General features: G+C 43.8%; 1 protein-coding gene across 5 annotated transcripts in view; it reads right to left on the bottom strand.

The window, feature by feature from the left end:
- The window catches only part of esrrb (estrogen-related receptor beta), a 38,891-nt gene that overhangs the window by 4,081 nt on the left and 20,036 nt on the right, over positions 1–14,774 (bottom strand). For 3 of the 5 annotated variants that reach the window (XM_061301907.1, XM_061301906.1, XM_061301902.1), the window contains 3 exons: positions 11,398–11,580; positions 11,000–11,161; positions 2,957–3,226 (listed from right to left, as the gene is read on the bottom strand). In XM_061301907.1, the coding sequence (XP_061157891.1) occupies positions 2,957–3,226; positions 11,000–11,161; positions 11,398–11,580 (615 nt within the window). The remainder of the gene's footprint in view (positions 1–2,956; positions 3,227–10,999; positions 11,162–11,397; positions 11,581–14,774) is intronic. The other 2 variants (XM_061301904.1, XM_061301903.1) reach the window with 1 other exon arrangement.

Below are 14,774 nucleotides of genomic sequence, written 5' to 3' on the forward strand. Positions count from 1 at the left end.
AGGAACACGTTATCAGTATATTTCAAGTGCAGACAGGACAAAGAATGGATCATAAAAACAACAACAACATGTGCTTTGTTTTATTTATTTCCTTCCCAACTCTTTGCAGTGCCGTGCGGCTTATTAAAACGGCCTTTGACCAGCCACACTGAAAATCAATGTTATCCCCCAGTAACAATGGCATGAATCGTGGAGCTAATAGCACACATTAAAAAGCCCGTTTGGGAAAGACAGACAATTATTAGTAGATAAAAAAGGGGGCACCATAAGCAAGACTATGATGAATGTGACACAATTAATTTCCCTGCCAACTTACTTTTTATATCACAAGGGAAAAACTTCTTATACATAATTCAAAAATGTTGACTTCAATGTGTGCTCAACTAGACTTTTAAAAATTGCTCTGCGGTGTTTCTCAGCTAATTGCAGATATTTAAACAGTGCTATGAGATCTACTGTAAGAGACAAAGTCTAATTAATAGCAAAAAAAAAGAAACAGAAGGGGTCCCTAACTAGAATAAAAAAAAAATAAAAATTGAATGCTTATGATTGTATAAGATTTCCGCAAAATTCCTATGGTTTTTCACATTATATATATATTAACACTGAGCTCGCTGACTTTTGTTAGATAAAATGACTATATAATAATTTAAGTTGAATATTTTGGTTTTAAAATATATATTTTTTAATTCTCTATTGTTTTGTCAGTTTTAATGTAAGCTTCAACTGGTTTGGACTAAGCATGTGCGATGATAAAATATTTTCATATTTAATATTATTAGATTTATTAGATTAGAATATTAGAATATTATTAACGTATTTAGTATTTTTTTATATGGGCTGTCTAAATTGTGGATTTTTACTTATTGTGGTTGAGTTTGGAACGTATCCCCTGCAATAAACAGGGCTTCGCTATGCTCACACAAACTTGGACTCAATACTTATTGGATGTAATTTGGTCAAATCTGACTTGACCACCTGTGTAGTCTTGAGTTCAAGCACATGTCTACAGCTTCATGTTACACGTTCCTCGCTCATTGTCGCCTTCTGCTCTGTTGCTATCAGCCCTCCTCCTCTCTTAGGGAGTCTCGGCGGTGGCGCGTCTCTCACTGGCTAACCAGTCTGACACCCCAGAGGCGGCGAGTCATTGCCCGCCTCACACGTCTCACCTTGGCGCCATGCGTTTGGCCACGTGGGACGATAAAAGGCAAACCAGATTTCTAAGCGGGCGCCGTATTCATCGACTGGAACAAGCGTATTCCCAAAACCTTGAGACATTTTTCACCCTGACGGCTTTCAAGCCCGCAGTGGTGAAATGAAGTAGGTCGTTTGGAAAAGTACAAAGCAGGGGGAGGGAGAGGAGAGATGAACATAATTATCTTATGTTGCATTTACACTGAAATAGAAAATAGAACCCTAATGAGTATTTTTACCGATTTTTTTTTCCACTTCAGCAAACTTAAGAGTTTTAGTTTAGAAGAATTCTCATAAAATATTTTCCATTATCCATTTACCTGACTATGCATCAAGTACATTGTTCTGTTTTATAGCAAAGTAGTTATAACAATAATGAAATTGGATACTCTTTTATGGTAAAGTCTACTTTAGTTATTGAGGGGGTCAAAATTTAATTGGAACATTCTTGGACGAATAAAACAAATGCAGGTTGATGTATGGGGCTGGAGGCAAAAGACACTAACAAGGGAAGAAAATGCAAGCAGCGTGTGTTGTGTTTGGAGGAGGGATGGACTTTAAAAAAAAAAACAACAACTTTGAAGAAACAATTTCCTTGCAATCCATCAGTAAGCCCACATCGATGTGATTGATAAACTGCTAATTACAAAATCAATGGCTATGAATTTTCACAGCTGTCAAACAGGGGGGGCTCCCAAGAGAATGATTTCCCAGAGACCTTGTTCTAACGCGGCGGACGCCCTCCTCTTCCTCTTCCCCCTCGAGCACACCTCATGACCGACGCTCTGCTGTCTCAAAGCAAATAGCTTGCATCAGCATTTTCATTTTTCAGCTTGGACAAAACAAGGGGGGAGCGGCCTGGTGACCCGGCGTGCATTGATCAGAGGGGGAAGGGGGGTCTGGGAACAGGTCCTGCCTCCTCAAAAGGATCCTGTCAATAGCAGCGTGGCGTCTTCTGCATTGGAACAAACGAGGTCTACCGCGGCCTGATACTCATTCCATTCGACTTAACACATTTTATTGACAGCCACTGTGCTCCTAATGAAATGCTAAATTTATCTCCAGTGGCTGCTGTGCCCTGCAGCTACTGTTATGGGGATAGCGGAGGAGAAATACCACAACTCCGAAGGTGTTCAATTAAAAAGCTCCTTCCCTCCCCGTGCCTCTTTCTCGTGCATTGCCCTTATCTTCTCCCTATCTGTGCGGCTCACGCTCCAAACTAAAGGTTACGCGCTAAAAGTACAGCAAAAGTGAGAAATGTCATCCGGGAAACTGTTGGCCAATATCTCAGTTTCATTGTGTGGTCAGCATATTATTTATCAAATCTACCCAACACTTGCTTGCAAACATATTGTAGTGGAAGTTTATTTATTAATGGATATGCGACCTTTTTACATATTTGTGATGATGTAAGGAAAAAATTAAATATAAAAAATGTGATGATTGCAAACTAATTTTATTTGATATATTATTTTGTATTTTAAAACTATTTTAGAATAAACAAATACTATTAAAAATAGTGCATGAGTGAGCGTGTGTGTGTGTGTGTGTGTACATGTGTGTGTGCAATCAAACAATACTTGTGGCATGACATATAAAACAACAACCAAGACAAATTGGACAAATAATATACTGAAATTCTAAGTTATCATAATAATAATAATAATAATGATACGTATATGCAAAATACACATTTTTAAAAAATAGATTAGATATGGATTATTAAAATTTAACTCCTGCGAGTGTGTTAGTACTGACTCACCTGAGTTGGCGAGAGCGATGGCCTTGAGTGTGACAAACTCCTCCTTCTCCACTTTGAGCTTCTTGCATTTGCGAACCAGCTGCAAGATGGACACGTAGAGGTCCAGCAGGCCCGTCAGCCGCGAGTGCTCCTCGTCCATGATGTAGTCCTCGGCGTACACCAGCTCGTCCTCGTACGGCAGCGAACGGAACACGATGCTGAGGATGAGAATCTCCATCCAGGCGCTCTGCAGAAGACTCATCTGGTCACCCAGAGACAAAGTGGAAAATCCTGGAAGGACACAAGTGGTGAGCGTATGAGGTCAGGGAACATTTTTGACCTGCGACGGTGCTCAGTGGAACGCAATCTTTGCTATTTAGTGTGCCGGAGAATTGCATACACAAATAGTATTGCCCCTCCACAGTATATCTTTACATAAGAATAATGCACAGAGAAATTAATTTAACTTTTTTCTTTTTTAAAAACAAAACACATAAGCATAGATCCAAGCCACTATCAGAATAGAATCTATTTTTTCCCCCAACAGGGTACAAAATTACAAAAAATGTTTTTATTGGCCCACTTATCATCCCTCCATTGTTCTGCGGAAACTGATGTCCATTGTTCTGTGGAAACTGATTAAAGAGATGTTGCGCAATCCTGCTGCCTAACAGATATAAAGCTGGTCGCTGTAAACACAACACTGAAATAATTTTTCCAAAGAAATGTCTGTTCAAAAATTAGTTATGAGCACGGAAGCACTCACTGGAAAACAAAGCTTCAATTTAAATGCGTACAGGAAGCTCTTCTTTGAAGCAGGTGTCAGGGTGCTTGAGTGGGCTTTACTGCGGGCGACGACAGTAAATCGGTGCAAAGGTCTGGGATGCACAAAGCCAGGTGGTTACCCCTTGTATCCTGTCATACTTGTGCCGGTGAGCCGGGGATTAGCGCTGGGACGCGTTCCCGTTGCAGAGGTTGAGGACATGACACGTGCATGTGTGTGCGAGGAAAAAGAGTTGACGAGGGGGCACGTAAAGCTTCACAAAGTTACACAAACATATATCCCCTCCTGGGAAAAAGAGAAGCACGGGAAACACTGGCCTGCCCACAAAAAGTCACAAGACAAATCAACATACAGTATTTTCCGGACTATAAGTCGCACCGGACTATAAGGCGCACTGTCGGCTTTTGAGAAAATTGGAGGTTTTTAGGTGCGCCTTATAGTCCGGTAAATACGGTCGTTCAAATTGACTAAGGTGCATCAAACCGCTCAGTCATGACATAAAAACTGAAAGTGGCTCTATGACAAATCCAAAAATGCTCATCTACATAGAAAAAGATCTTAATGTCTATTTCCCTTGATACTAGGCAGCAATAAACTGTGAAGGCTCCACCCCCCCATGCCTAGCCACCCTTTCCCTCCCTCCGCCTCCCGTGCCTGCAGGCGGCCCATTCTGACAGCATATTAGGCTCTCCAGCTCCACCCATGATTAACATGATTGCTTTTACAAGTTCGCTGTTGCCATGCCACCTGCCACTGCGTGATTAAAAGGCGATAGATTACAGTATTGACCCGGCCTGCTCAACACATCTATACCCTGCTTTTTCTCAGAAAAACAAATGATCACATTTGGGAGAGGGTGGGGGGGGGGGGGAGGCACCATCAGCCCTTGTGTTTATCTGCTCCTGCCCGCCGAGACAACAATGAACACACACACAAACAGAAATAAAAGCCATGATGGGGAAGCAGTAGGAAAAAGAACCAGAACCGGGCAGAGTGGTTCCCCTTATCGTGGTGATGACCACTGCAGGGGGAGAGCTGCAGGATACATTAATTAAGAGATTGTGATCAGAATGTGAGGGCCTTCACATTTTGAAGGGGAATCAATAGTCGGTAGAATAGAGTGCTAACAGTCCGGTAGGACTGGTCGGAGGGCCGGCCAATTCGGACCAACTGCTGAAAGCACTCCAAGCACGTCACTATTATCAGTGGAAGCATAGTTTGTAAAAGCCGACGCCATTAAAAGGTATTTGACGGGGGGGGGATGTTAAAATGCTGTCGTGTTATTTCCTTGTCTGCATACGTGTCCATTAAGTCGGACAGAATGTGGACCGTCCAGAGAGAAACTGTCATCCCGGCACAGTTGATTGCCGCATCAGGTTGGCATCGCAATCACAGGCAAAGCTCTGTCGGAGCCTTTTAATGGCAAAGAGGACTGAAGCGGAACTAAAGCGGCGCTCCCAATGTGACAGCTCGTGTGAAGGCCTCGTCCGGGTCTCGCTGAAGAGGTTTTCGAGTTGCTCGGATGCAGCGTGCAGCAGCCCTCAGCCGTACGTGCCAAGCCCAGCAGCCTACAATTACTTTTGACGCTAAAAGTCCTTAAATTTAATCCGCTGTTGTGAGATGGAGAGGTGGTGTTTCCCCACCGTTCCATCCATCCTCTTCGGGGCCTAAATTATCACAGCAAATGGGATCTCGTGTCGTTGCCTTCCCTTTTTCCACTCAATTTAATCGAGTAATGAAGTGACTTCCCGACTCCGCAGGTCACAAAGCGCTCCGGCCGCCGCGCTCTGAAGGTGGCCCGGTTAAGTGCCGCCGGAGTGGGTGATTTCCTCTAATGAAATATCAATATTTACATCTTCATTTCCAGCCCGCTGCCGATGGCGGGGTTTGACCAAACATGACACGATATTGACCAAATCAGAGAGGCCTGTCTGCACACTTGAAGGCCCTTTTCCACTTCACTGCTGAGTGCATTTGGAAGCCCCACACAGCCCAAAATAATAATGGTAATAACAAAGCACAGCTTTATCTTGTGCATTTAGCTCTGAAAGGGATTTTCATTTCCAAGATTACAACATGTAAAACATGGTGATGACTAACCGCCACTGACATATTCACTTCCATCGAATTTCATCCAACTGACAGAGTTAAACTGCATCTTTGCTCCAAAAGGCTGAGGATAAAAGCAGCAACGACAGACGCCAAAATCATCATCGCTGTCTTTATCTCTCCAGTGGGCTTCAACGAGGGGGGGGGCGGGGCGGCAAAACCCACAGACGGCCATCTCGAACCTCTCCGAGATTAATCAGAGGACTGGGTGGTCCAAAAATGAAATGCTGGAGATTTCTGTTGAGCTTGAGTTCATATTCGATTAATTTATTATTGTTTCCCTCTCCCCGAGGGCCATTAGCGCGGGTAATAAAAAGAGATGTAATTACGAGGCATGGTGGCCCCCTCCAGCTGCAGCCCCCTCGTAACTCACCCTCAATCAGACAACAGACAGGAGCGAACGAGTGAGGGATGGTAACAAAAAAAAGGTAGCAGAGGAAGGGAGTGAAGTGGAGGATAAAAAGAAAGGAGAAGATACAGGGCAGAGAGGAGGCAGATAAGAACGAAGGAAAAAGAGCGAGAGCATAAAGTGAAAGGGGACCAGAGTGCAGTGGGGTGGGGGGGAGCAAACGAGAGATAGACAGTCATCCTGGCTGGACGGAGGCTGATCTATCATAGCCAGCTATCAGAAGGACAAGCAGGCCCTGAAGACTTGTGCCCAGCAGCAATCTCACCTCAGCCAAGGCAAGTGCTCTCTGGGCTCCAATTGGAGTTAAACCGCCTCTAACTGGGCCCCAGAGGTTCTGCACATCTTTTTTTTTCTCTACCACTATATCCTCAAACTGAGCAGAGGGATCATGCTGCGAGAGAGGCTTAGTTAATATCAAAGCTTGCCATTTAAGATGACACTTAAAATACAATACACACATCTCTGATTTGTACAGAACGCTCTGATCTTGCCAGAGTGCGGCGGGGGATGTTGAACTAATTCCAGTGTGTGGACCGTGATCCTTCTGGAATTAACATGGCAACATCTGGATCAATAGCAATGGTGATAATAAAACGTGGTGGTTGATAGAAATAATTTTACCAAGAGTCCACACGTGTAAATGTTCAACAAGCGTTCCCTAGACAGCAAAGCTTAAATCATGTTGGATCTAATTATATTGAAATTGTATCATGCTTTCTATTTTCTTTAAAATTAATAACAAACCAACCAAGGAAATTTGTTACGGTTCATCTTAAGGCTCTTTCAAGTTAAATAGAAAAGGGATTGTCACAATTGAGTTAAAATAGTATCTTAGTAATTAGTTGTTGCAAGCCTCGTTTAGTGTGCTTGGGAATTCGGCATATCGTGCTGCACCATGCCGGGGCGTTCATTTTTTTACTCGTCCCTGGCGCACCTGACAATTTGGTGGCTAAAAGTAGGCGAAATGTGAGATTCACTGGAACCAGGTCTAAGTTGTGGCGCAACGCAATTTTCGAAAATGTCATATTTCTACAAATATGTGTGGTGGATGTCATTTTATTTCATTCAACAATATTTCAAGAGTGTGCAGTCCTTATTTTTTTCACTATATACACACCGTTATTATAGTTTTAAACAGGGCAAGTTAGCTTTGAATTTGTTTCTTTAATAAATAAAATCAATTGAAAAAACACATTTTATTTTCACTTTGCCGGATGATCTTGCAAACAATGTATGAATGTGAAAAAGGTTTTTTTCACGACACTCTACCATATTTGTTCAAGTGAATGATGGAATTGGGCCAGACGATTATTAGAGCGGAAGCCACTATTTGAGGTAAAGCAGTCAAGTTCTGATTTTCAACCGTGAGGTTGAAACAAAGACTTTATAGGCGCCCAGTTCAGCTGTCATCGAGAGAAACCGACATACAAACCCCTTCCCCATCCCACCTGGCAAACCTCCCCATCCTGGCGCTGGAGCCTCCTGACTGTCTGCCCGTCCCTGATATACTGCGTCCCCTCTCAATATCCTGTAGCTTTTCCCGTTCAGGTTCAGGCCTCAGCTTGCACTCGATTGCTCAATCTATCTTTATCTCCCTGTGTTGAAGCCTACGTCGGAGAGTAAATTGAATATACTAAGAGCTGTCTGTTGATGTCTATATTTAATAAAGTGCACTGATGAGGTGCTGATTTATTGCTGGCCAGTATTCACACTCTATTACAAGGAGATTACAAAGCTTGAGTGGGATCAGGCTGGCAACTCAGTAAGTAGATTTCGCAATTTAATGGCAAAGAGAAAACAAAGGCTTTGTAGGGGAGAAGGGTGGGATTGGTGTTTATCATGGTGGGGCGCGGCCCTGACGCTAACACGACAACTTATAACATGACATGTCTACATGTTAACTAACATACCAGATGCGTGTCAGTCTAACGAAGAGCTGATTAGCTAACATCGAATAGAGGAGGGCGAAAGTAAACAAGACATTTGAATTTTGTGTAATATCTATTACTAACGTGATTAAATATGAGGAGGAAAATATTTTGCAAGATAATATCAGCCTGATGTGTCAATGTATACTGTCTGGGTCATACACCAGAGCAAAAATACATTTTATTGTGTCAGAGCAAGGCAGCGGCTGCAGGCGAGTGTCAATGTTTGCTTGGCCCTTTAGCCTTCCGAGAATTCCCAGCTGAAAACACTCCTGCCGCGGAAGCTGGGTTGGGAGTCGGCAAACACCAAACAACAAGCCCCTCCTGTATATGTTGCATGCATAGCGGCTTTTACATATGAGCACATGACATTCCCACTGTGGGTGGGAAGGAATTCAGGGAGGGGGGTCAGGGGTCACACTCGGCTCCCATCACTCCTGAAGAAGACAGCAATGTCAAGGTAGTTAAAAATGCACGCTGGCTGCCAAGATATTGAGTAGCTACCACTTGCGCAAAGCGAAATGCACCTTTATAGGATGCAAGGGAACAAGATGGGTGGACTGCTATGCATGTCAAAGACTGTTAGCACCTTTAAGAAGCAAGTAGCCATCTGTCTGCATCCCCTCAAACACGGCTATTAATGACCTTGTCACCCTTAGGCAACAGCCGGGGTTCGACTCGACTGTATGCTTCTATTTGGAGCGGTGACGAGAATATCCAAAGTGATTATCGGTTAATCAAATACACACCGAATGGTGACGCGCTAGTTGATAACAGCCTGCTTTAATATTGGGTTGTTTTGTGTTTAGTTGACGGAAATGAACTTTTCTAATGCATGTTGACTTCTGTATTAAAACAAAATAAGAATATTGCACGCAGTAGAAAGTAACTGTTCATGATTTTAAATTGTTACATTTGGACTTTAGATATTGTCCTATCTGTCACTACTCTAATCAATGTGGTCTAGTTCCTAATGAACTGTTAATCTTTTTAATTCCATTGCCTACGGCCTCAGAAATCTATCAGAATGCAATCACCACCCCCTGCCCCCTTTCTTTTTTTTTTTTTTTTGGTCCCGGAGCAGACTGCAGCTCACTGCAAACGCATGGTACGCTACCCTGAGGTTGCTTTGGTGCATGGAGAGTTCGAGCATAGAGTGGCAAAACCACTGAACCGTCTCTGATCAGGTTCAGCCATGTACAACTCAATTATGCTGCTATTTCATAGCCAGAGGACACCCACTGTGCTAATACAGACGCCAGCAATGTGGCAGACGAACCACTCAGCTACCGGTCGTTTTTACTTTGCCAATTTGTGTGTAAATAATGACAGCTACTGATATAAAAACAAATAGAAGCGAGCGAGGTATTTGAAAATGAACCAGCGTAATCTACTTAAGCGTCTAATACTGCAGGTACTGCACATTGTTTAGCAGAAGACACTCTGGCTTACTGCCTTAGGTTTTGGGTTAAATGATCATTACCGCCGCATTTGGAATGACACAAATCCCATTAACATTATGCATCAATGCTATAACGCAATATGTGTTTGTATAATCTGATTATCAGAACACTCTTTTAATCAACGCCGTCACATAAAATCCTGGTTTAAACCTACATACAATTTAGGAATGTTGCTTCTCTGGGTGCAAGGGAAAACAATTGAACACAAAAGGAACGTCAGATTAAAGTGTGACATCATCTCTGGAAATAATCAATGTTTTAAACAGAAGTGATCAGGCTATGCAGCACAGTCCAGAAATGAGCATATGATGCATGATTGAGCCTGGGAAATATTTGGGGATTGGACAGTGTGTTCCCAGGTCACCTGGGGTCTAGCCCTGAGTAAGCTTCTTGGTTAAACTCTCAGTGTGCTGAGCGTGCACGGTGCATGGTGAGTTATCCAAACAGTTCACATGCATAACGGGCAATGGCTAAGGCCAGAGGCTGGGGAGCATATCCATGGCTAATCTCCTTACTATCAGATCTGTACCTGATTAATACCCAACCTTCTGAGAAGTACTCAAAGACCTTTTCAGCACAAAATGGACCTGCCATGAATGAATGAACTGGATTTGAAAAATTATCCCTTGGCCTGATTTGTCATAATGCACAATGGTATTTGTGTACGTGCCACTCCTGTGCTTTTGTTGTGCTACTAAAAAGTGAATATGGAAGTGGCAGAAAGGCCTACATTCATTTTGTCCCCCCCCTCTGTGATGTCATAGTTATGAGGGTCAAGCTCAAGATCAAGGCGAATCTGCCTTGGTGGCAAAAGCGAGGGCCTAAACAATGTGTTGTATGACAAAAATCAGAGCAAAACTCTCACAGGAAGCAAAATCTCTGCTGACGTGAGGCGAGCCGTGTCCTTAATTCAACAGCCTCGTATAACCTAACACCTCGTCTATCAGAATGTCTATGGGGCAAGGAGGAAACACGATTATAGCCATCAATAATTCAACGAGCGTGTGTGCTCGGGCTGAAAGCGCGTGTGCATATGTGTGTGTCCGCATGTGATATGATGTGTTGTTTGAGTGGGCAAGACCCCAACTTTACTCTACATCTCCCTTGTGATTACAGCACGCATTGGCAGCAGGTCAGTGTGTTCCCCTCTCCATTCAGTGTCGGGATTTTAGATGCACTCTATCGATTTGTTCCTTGCACAACTATGTCCATTTCACACCCCCCTCTGTGCCACACGCCCTGTGGCGTTTTGAGATTCTTCCATTAATTATCGGTGCGAGTGTTATATAAATAACGTATAAAACTGAGAGGAAGAGAACAGGAAAAATAAGGCAGAGTTAAATAAAAAATTTTTTAAAAAAAGGATTATACCTGGGATGTGCTTGGCCCAGCCGATGATAACGACCAGCTCGCGGTCAGCCAGGTCGCAGAGTGTGGTAAGAGCTTTTATGTCACTCTCCGGCATGGTGGGGTCAGGCATGGCGTAGATCTTCTCTGGCTCTGCCACCAAAAGGTGAGATACTATCTTTGTGACTGAGGGTAGAGGAGAAAAGGAGGGCAGACAAAGCAAAATCGATGTTTAACGTGTTATCTAAAAAGAAAAATCTCCATGAGCAACTTGGGATAGGTTTGTATGGAGGCAAATGAAAAAAAAAATTGCGATATAAGAGATGCACGTGTGCAAATATGGAGCACTATTGTCCTGGAGTTCCAAACATAAGACAGAGGGAGGTAAGGTTATTTATCTCCAAAGTTTGCTCAACCTTTACCTGATTGCTTGCCTGGCAGAGGAGGGGCGACGGAGATGGGAGACAATGGGCTAGTGACGGGGCAGTACTCACGAGGCTTCTTGGTAGGAGGGGGGAGCGCCAAACCAAGGTAGGGGTTGTTTTCAGTGTCCAACCTCCGCTTGTACTTCTGTCTGCCCCCTCGAACTCGGTCCAGACGAACCCCTACGGTGGACAAATTGAGAAGGCCGCACAAGCGAGACAATCAATATCAAGCACATTTGCGGAAAAGTTTGTCAAAAATATATTTAAAAAAATATAGAATAATATTTAACAATATTGGCGAAAAATTTAGTTAAAAATATTTTAAAAATGTATAATATATATTGTTAGAAATATATAAATAAAAAATATATAAAATGTAAAAATATGCTAAAGGGAGTGATAGCTTCTGAATAAAAGTGCGCACGTGTGCATGCATGTCATGTGTGTAGATATGTCAGAGAAGAGGCTATCTTCCCATATGTGGTCCATGCCTGGCTGGTCTGCTGTGATACAGCTGAGCCCAGAGCAGGTCTAAACATATGAATATTTAACGCAGGGTCAATGATCTCACAGACTGGTCCTCTAATTATTTAGCTTTTGGTTGAAGCAGACTGCATACTAATTGGCTTTTTCCTAGTTTGTGCATGAGTGAGATCTCTGGTGTGTGTGGTCCTTAAGATCCAGTAAAAGAAACGTGAGCAGCCAGCGAGTAAATGCACTACCCCCCCCACCCACTGCCCCCGTCGCACACGGCGAACAAAACATCCGCTGTCATACTCCACATAGATAACTAGGTATTGCTTCCTCATAAAAGACCCTTATTTCACCCCTCTTTCAGAGGAGCAGCAAGAGAGCCTTATCATCCCCAACCACACCTAGGGGTCCGGGTTCCACACCTATACTGTAAATGTCAAGCCGGCCTCATCATAACATAAGTTATTTATTATCTCATTATTTGATAAGAATGTTTCTATTTGGATGTCTTTTCTGTTCTATTCATTTTCTCCATAGTTAACATACTTAATCTAGGCCGTTCTATTTATTTGATATGACCAGGCAGGTATTCACTTATTCAATGCAAATATATGCAAACTATATTTGTAGCAGGCTGTCACTGCGTCCATCCAGCCTAAACATGGCTGATATCTTAATCCTGTCAAGAGGGAAAATCCCTTCAATTTACCTCGTCTGCATAAAGCAACCTCCAAACAAATTTAATACTAAAGGGTGGATGAGAAGAGGCTCAATGAAATGCGTGCGGCGGGGGGGAAGAGTTAATTTGTCAGCCCGCTACGTCCTCGGAGCGAACAACACCCGCGAGCCAGAGCACTTCCTTGATGATTTCATCACTTTATAACAGGGAGGACAGTGTCAAACCTGGGCATTGTGTGGCCACTGCAAATGAGCCTAATACAATTTGGCCATCAGCAAATGCTCTTGGAGAGGATGAGTTTGGATGTGTCCCACGCAACGCCGATTGGCGGTCACGAAATGGGAACATCCGATGATGTCAAACAAAAGTGCCATTTACCAAAAAGGAATTCAAGGGTGAATTTATGCAAAAGATATTCTTGATCTTCTGCACTTATCTTATATTGCCACACGAGGTGGGGTTGTAAAGTGTATTATCATCAAACTGTAAAATAGAGATTTCTTCTACTTATATAAATTATTTGATTCCCTAGGAACACAAATCTGATTAGGATTGTCTTTCAATTTCCTGACACTGACAACCCACTAACCTAATTACCCCCAATTCCCAGCAGGGACTCATCCTTCCCAGCAAGACACAGGGAATAATCTGATGGCAACTACACCTGCACTTTACATGACAGTTTTCTTTTAACGTCACTCAAGTCAAGAAAAAAAACACCGTTTTCTTTTAAGCAGCTGACTGTGTCCTTGGAATCATTAAAAAAATATCACGCCGCTCGCCGCTGTTTATTACAGCCAACGCCGCAGCCATGGAAAATTCCTCTCATGGTCCGACGTGATGTCACCACTTTCTACAGTTTCTTGCGGCTCACCCGATGAACTCGACCGCTGCCAGGTGGCCGCGCTCCCGTTCTCTATGATCCTTTCGAGCGGTCGAGTCACGTGGCCGCTGTAACGCCGGCATTTGAAGTTAGGTGCCTCTTTTAATTAGAACAGCCCTGGTCATAATTAACAGATGCTGACAGGAATTAAAACTTGGCACGATCCCGCCTCATTTTACTGTCCAAGAGGGTCAGAGACGGACGGGGCCCCGGAGACGAGAGGAGCCATTAAAAGCGGCCAGAGCAGATCCATTCACTCTCACTGCCAGGCAATACGAACGGGACATTATAGGGGCCTTTGTGCGTTTCGCATGTCCCCTCGGTGGCCCTCAGCTGTAAGTGGTCTGACTCTCTCCATAGTAAACAGTAGGTGTGTTATAAATGTGCGAAGAGATTTAACTGCCACCTCATCTAAAGTCATCTCACTCTTTTATGGGCCGCCACACAGCGCGGCGAGGCTAGCAGAGGTTGAGCGCCGGTATCATCTCTTCAAAGCGGGGAGCTGGGGGAGAGGGCTTTTGGCCAAGGCGGCTGGCATTTGTGCACGGATTAGCACGGGCCTTAGGGTGGGGGCTGAGGCCAGCTGACCTGCGGCTCCTCTTTCTCTCCAAAAACAATAATAATCCCCTTCCAAGCACACTCCTACAAAAGAGCCTGTCTTCACTCACTTTGCGTGGACGGCCATGATAGGGGCTCTTATTTAGAGTCCCTCACCTGTTCAGTGTCTCTCTCCCTGGGGAAAGTGTCAGGATGTCTGGGATGGTTGGCAATGCCAAGGGGGGCTTAGGCAGACGCTATTTTCGCTGGGAAAATCAGAAGGCCACATGGCAAGGCACGGTGAACCTCGCCTTTCAAGGAAGCCGCCCCGCTAAACTGCCGTCAGCACTATTTCCAAGGGGCCCCCCATGCCAGCGCGGCATGCTCGTTTGAGTGTTGCAACATTTTCAATCACGCGCGGTGATGAGAGAAGGAAGCACACTGACCCGTCCACATATTCAGACCCGAGGGGCTGCCACGCTGACACCCTTGTCACGTAGTCCATTTACAGGTTCGCTAGACGCTCCCGGGTGAGCTGACATCCCTGGCCCTACCGCTGACTGAAATTACCGACCGGTACTTAACACACATTGCATTAATGCAACAGCAGTGAAATTGAGTTATTGTGCATTAATAAGTCAGTGCGTTAATAACTAAAACTTGCCAAATTATTCTTACTGCCTCTCGTATTTTTTATTCGTCTAGCTGATGAACTACTCAACGACTGTACACTCAATTGTGTCAAGAGCATTAAACATTTGAAAATAGAAATCTAGGTCAAATTTAGATCAATTAGGGACA

The sequence above is a fragment of the Syngnathus typhle genome, linkage group LG16 (genome assembly GCF_033458585.1).
Source record: "Syngnathus typhle isolate RoL2023-S1 ecotype Sweden linkage group LG16, RoL_Styp_1.0, whole genome shotgun sequence".
Taxonomy (NCBI): domain Eukaryota; kingdom Metazoa; phylum Chordata; class Actinopteri; order Syngnathiformes; family Syngnathidae; genus Syngnathus; species Syngnathus typhle.